The sequence below is a fragment of the Phaethon lepturus genome, unplaced genomic scaffold (genome assembly GCF_000687285.1).
Source record: "Phaethon lepturus isolate BGI_N335 unplaced genomic scaffold, ASM68728v1 scaffold12124, whole genome shotgun sequence".
NCBI classification, from domain to species: domain Eukaryota; kingdom Metazoa; phylum Chordata; class Aves; order Phaethontiformes; family Phaethontidae; genus Phaethon; species Phaethon lepturus.
The window spans coordinates 2,640-8,245 of NW_010532683.1; the positions used below are offsets into that span (position 1 = coordinate 2,640).

Below are 5,606 nucleotides of genomic sequence, written 5' to 3' on the forward strand. Positions count from 1 at the left end.
GCATTGGGTTGCTTTTTGTTTTTGTTTTAACACTGTTCTTTCCATTCAGTCTCTGATAAATTATTGAAGCTGAAAGTGTGGGTCCTTAAAAAAAAAAAAATAAAAATTAAGCCATTCTTGACCTGTTTCAGAAGTTAGATTGTCATTATAAAGCCAAATGTTTCAGCATTCTGGACAATATTGACAGTATTTTACCATGTAACTTTGTCCATTAGACCACTAGAAAACAACCTCTTTTTGGTCCTGTTACTCAGCAAATATATTGTAATGTTTCGTAATGTTACTGAAGGATTTGCTGAGATTCAAGTAAATGTATTTAGGTTAATCAGAAAGAACATTTTGACATTACCCCTAAAGACAAGCAGGTTCCTGCCTCTGTATAATTATAATTATTAAACAAGTAGTTGTTCATGGGAACAGAATGAAGCTACCCCTTGCTTACTCAAGAGTTCAGGTGCCCGCCAGCAGAATATGTGCCCCACTTTTGTTAAGGTAATTGCACAGTGTGTTTTTCAGTCCACTTGGAGAAAAGTGCCAGGCACATAAATGTTTGTACTAGGCTAATTCAATTACACTGGAGGTAGTTTTGGCAACATAGTGAGGGAAATAATGCAGTTAGCCCAGCAAGTTTAGCAGAATACATAAATATTGATCAATAGGTATTGTTATGTACTTATATGAGACAAAACCATCTCTGCCTATACTGTATTGTCCAAGAGTGAATATAGAACACATGCTTGTTGGAAATCCAAGATGCCTGAAAGCACAAAAGAAATATCCAAAACGCTACCTACCATAATTCTGAGAAAGTTTATTATAAAATCTAGGTGCTCCTTTAGAAATGGGGTTTTGATGGTAACTGCAAGGAAATATGCATGTTTGGTACACTTGGCAATTTACTTGATAAGAGTTGCCTAACTGTTTGGTTGTGATTTGGCTGATTGCTGAGAGGTGTTTTAACAACTTTAACAATTCAGTATGTGTTCTTCAGCACTTTGGTGTTTAAAGTCCATCTGATCTAATTGCCTTTCCTCCCTCTTCCCCTCTGTCTTTCAGCAAACGAGGATTCAGTGTCCGATCCTTTGGAACAGGGACTCATGTGAAACTGCCAGGACCAGCACCGGACAAGCCGAATGTTTATGATTTCAAAACAACATATGATCAGATGTACAATGATCTGCTTAGGAAAGACAAAGAACTGTATCCCCGTGGCATGGCCTTTTTAAAAAATCCAATATGATTCATCTTTGAAAGGTGTAATTCATTATTTGGCATTATGCGTTAGGAATATATAGTTGCTTGACTGGCGATCTTAAAATGTTTTAGGTTTATAGGAGGTTTTTTTACAATGGGCCTCTAATGCTCCCTTGTAAGTTGCTATCGAGTGACAATGCACGCATTCAAAATGCTCTTTTGTAGTTTGTAACATGTTTAGCTCTTGAATGAAAGCACATTAATACTATCACAGATTGTCCATTACCTCCACTGCACTGTGGATTATATTTTGAGAAAATATACAAAGACTGTCCTGATAATGGATATGCGAAGAGCCACCACCTCAACATAAATGTTGTATTTAGCTCAGACAAAACAGGTAAGGTTTACAGTATACTTTCTCTGGGAGAGAGGATGCCTTTCATTAAAGATCTCAGCCTTCTCACTGAGAATTTCTTGATACATTATTTGATCTGTGCACCGACAAAAAAACGAAACCCGATAGCATATTATGAATCATAGAATTGTAGGATCATTTAGGTTGGAAAAGACCTTTAAAATCATCAAGTCCAACTGTAAAAGAGTGGACATAGGAGAGTCCAATAACATATTTAATCCTGGAGAGCAGAGGTGATCAAGGTTACATACACTTCTTAAAACCATTACTAATGTCAAACTGCATGCTTTTAGAACATCTGTATTTAAAGTTGACTTTTCATTTGTTTTTAAGAGAAACCCACAAACCTACAAAATTGGAGCACTGATTCTAGATACAGTTTTTCGCAACAAGGGATCTGATCTTTATTTTTTTTTTAAATGTTAAATATGAAAGAGAAAACTTACCCTAAGTAACAGGTTCAGTATATGCTGAATTTCTACTTAAAAGATAGAGGACCCTTTAGAGTGAAGTATCCCAGAAATGAGGCTTGGTAATTCAATAGAGCAGTTTTTTCACTTTTTAGTAGTATAAGGTTTTTTAGTAAAATCTCGGGTATGGTTATCTGAAGATCCAACAGGAATGTTAACATGGTTTAAATATCTTCATTGTACTCAAACAGCCCAGTTTTCTTGCATCTTTTTTAAAAAATTGGAATGAGACTAAACAGATTTTCAGAGACTAGAAAACTTGGAACATGGTGTAAACTAGTTCAAGCTGTTACCAAAGGAGTCAGCAAATTCAGTAACTTTTTGAAAGATAGCTCTACAGTTGTTTGGTAGCACAGATTATACTATGGCTTACTACTACTCAGTAAGTTCTTTGTTGTATTTGCTCACCAGAAATAGTAAATTTGAGTGCCATGAGACCCCAAGAGTGGTGCCTTCTTTTGCATTGGGCATTGAAAGACTTCTGTTAAGAAGGGCTGTGCTGTTTGATTAAACCTATACAGTACAGTGAGAACTGACTAAAACATTGGAATACCTTTCTGCATGGTGTTCCACCCAAATGGTATCCCTTGCAGGGGTTTTGGTTTCCTAGTATCTAGTTAGAGGTCCTTCTTTAAAAAGAAAAATTGAATTGTAGGGTATAGTCTTAATTAATCACGTGTGATGTGTTGGGGGGGGGGTTGTATCCCTCTGCCTGTAGAGAAAAGGAAAATCTTGCAAACCCACCTTAATGAGGTATGCCATATCTTGATTAAAAAAGAATTGCTTCAAAAGAAAATTACTTTGAGAAATAATTTTAACAAGCACTAACGACTTGTCATTTCCTTGTTGCATTCTTCATTACTGCTGTACTGAATATGGCAGTGCTTTAAGATAAAACCAACAGAAAGCCTACCTAGTCCCCCCATTCAGCATACTTTGCAGTTACCATTTTGGTTCTGCCCCATGCTGGAGATGATTGCTGTGTTCCCCAAATGTATTTGCAGTGTTGCAGTTGAACCTTATCTTAAGATAAAAGAAAGCACACTTAAACAATAGCCATTGCAAGGGAAATAGAGAAAGAACAATTGCTTCCACATCTTTGCATTTTTGATTCTCAGATAATAGAAGTTAAGGTTTTCAGAGTGTAGACTCTCAGTGCAGAAAGCAACTCTATTTCCAGAAATGGGTTTTGAGGGTAAAGACTTCTACAGTAACCAAAACCAGACCAACCCTCATCAGAGAATTGTGGAGTAGTTTTTTGTGAACCAGGGTCATGTGGGCTCTCAGGTTCTGAGGGTGTGGATTACTTCATAGGGGTGATGGGCATGCAGTTACCTGCTGAAGGGTAGGAGGGCCTGCTCTTCTGATGGGCTTTTAGTGTAATTGGTATGGGAAAACAAAAGGAGGTGTGGTTCTTCATATGATTTAGCTGCTTGTTCTGTTCCCCAACCTTGCTTTCATCAGCTAAGCAGAGATGACTGTCATCTGTAGCCTTTTCATGTGGCTTGAAATAGTGTATCTTGGTGACAACTGTCTGCTTGTTCCCATATTCCAGTGATGGGACACATGAAGTTTGAGTGCTTAGCATTCAGTACTGTCTCATGAGTGATGTCCTTCCTCCAGTTCTGTATGCCAACAGAGGTCCAAAGCATTATGGATACTAGATACTCAGTGAAATTGTGGCTGTAAGGGACTTAGAATGTTTTCTGTTGGCCAGCCAAGTAAATGACCCCTGTTTCAGAAAGCAGTAGTCTCAAACAGAAATGAGGTCCTGCTGTGTTGGACATCAGTCAGAGCAAGGTCAAAATGTGTTAGAGTGAAAAGTTCCGTTGACACTCTCTTACTCACTTGTGGGAAGACAGGGCAACTATCCAAAACCCACCATAGAGACTAAAAGCACCTTCATTGTAGTTAATTAGTGAAATAAGGAGGACAAGCTCACATACCTTGAAGGCATATGCTGAATTTCAGAAGCACAGGAATAAGGGATTAATGGAGCCAGGCATACAGATTCAGTTGAGTAGGTGGTTACAGGATATCTAAAATGGAAGTATTTCAAAGCATTTTAAGATGTAGTTAAACCTTATAGTTAGAATAAGTATCCATATCTACCATTGCATTTTTAGAATATTGCATTTAAATTCCCTGGGTCTTATAGAGGGCTGCAACAAAACCATTTAAGGCTGTTCTGAATGTGGCTTTTGGTTGCTTTTTAAAGTATTACTCTATTATAATTTCTAGGAGGACAGTAGAGGGTTCTGCTAATCTGTAGGAGACATGACCAATGTCTGCAGTATCTCTGTGAGGCTATGCATGCATAGTATAGATACACTACCTTGTTGTATTTGCATGTGTAACCGGACCTCTCAAAGATAGGCCACTATGATTACTTGCTCCTTATAGCTGTGTGAAGTGGTTTAAGGACTTAGTACTAATTATATGATGGTGACTTTAAAGATGAAACAAAAAATAGAGGGAAACTGGTGAGCCTTGCCTTCAAGTGAATGCAAAAAATAGTCAAGGATGAAACTTTCTAAACGCCAATTTAAATCTGCAACAGCAGTTGCTTTTATGCCTAGGGATAGGAACTGTTCAAATGGAAAGTTGACCAAACTTCTGCAGCAGTAGCTCCTGGATTCTCTGTCAATATTAACTACATGATTGATCGTTTCTTTCCCTTTCGCAACACTGATGTATCTGTGACTCTCATATGGAAGATACCTAATGATTTCCATAGATAGTTGTTTTTTTTTTTAATTAGGATTTCTAGGAAGCCTACCTCTGCCCTGCAAGCTTGGCCTACTGCTCTGTTTCCTGCTTTTTTTACCTCCTCTTTTAATTTGACCTGCTGTCTAACTGTAGATAGCGTTCCAGTTTTAGCTCCATAGTTATGATACAAAATTGGGGGGAGTGGGATGGGACATGTTCTCAAGAAGTTATTAAAGGTGTGCTTCAGGTAGGAAAGAAAATGTTTTCAGAATTAAGAAGAACTGGCTTGGTACATCTCACTCAAAGACATAAGGATTCTTTTCTGTCAAAAAAAAAAAAGGTAGTGATAATCTAGGTGATTGGGATCTAGTTTTTTCTCTGTGAACTCCAAATCTAAGCTGGATGGCCATTTTGTGCTATTGCTGATGTGTGGTGGTTGTGTGTTGTTTGTTGTTTTTTAATTGTACCCTTCACATTCAGAACAAGTGGAAACAGTTTCTTCTGCCATATACAGGCTTAATATTCATAGTGTTTTGGTCTCCCCATAGCTGACACTTAACCCTGGTTTATCCCCAAGTCTTCCATCTGCCTCAGAAGATGTGTGCTATTACCTGGTAAGATGCATTGTGGTAGAACATCAGTAGAGGAAGATGTGGTGGCTTTGGAGCAAGCGTAGGCTTGAGGGACTGTATGTAGCAGTTCCAGAATTCGGGGCGGGGGGTGGTGGTGGTGGTGTGTGGAATCTGAAGCATGTTCTGGCGTGTACAAGATCTTCACAGAGTCTAGATGAACAAAACTGAAATCTTCATTTCCCT

The 5,606-nt window shown here is 38.2% G+C and overlaps 1 protein-coding gene across 1 annotated transcript in view; it reads left to right on the forward strand.

Moving 5' to 3' along the window:
* Positions 1–1,056: 1,056 nt before the first annotated feature.
* SSU72 (SSU72 RNA polymerase II CTD phosphatase homolog (S. cerevisiae)) overlaps positions 1,057–5,606 on the forward strand; it is a gene marked incomplete at its 5' end in the record, with an annotated part of 22,694 nt that continues 18,144 nt past the window's right edge. Inside the window, one exon of the mRNA XM_010284924.1 lies at positions 1,057–1,200. Within this exon, the coding sequence (XP_010283226.1) occupies positions 1,057–1,200 (144 nt within the window). The remainder of the gene's footprint in view (positions 1,201–5,606) is intronic.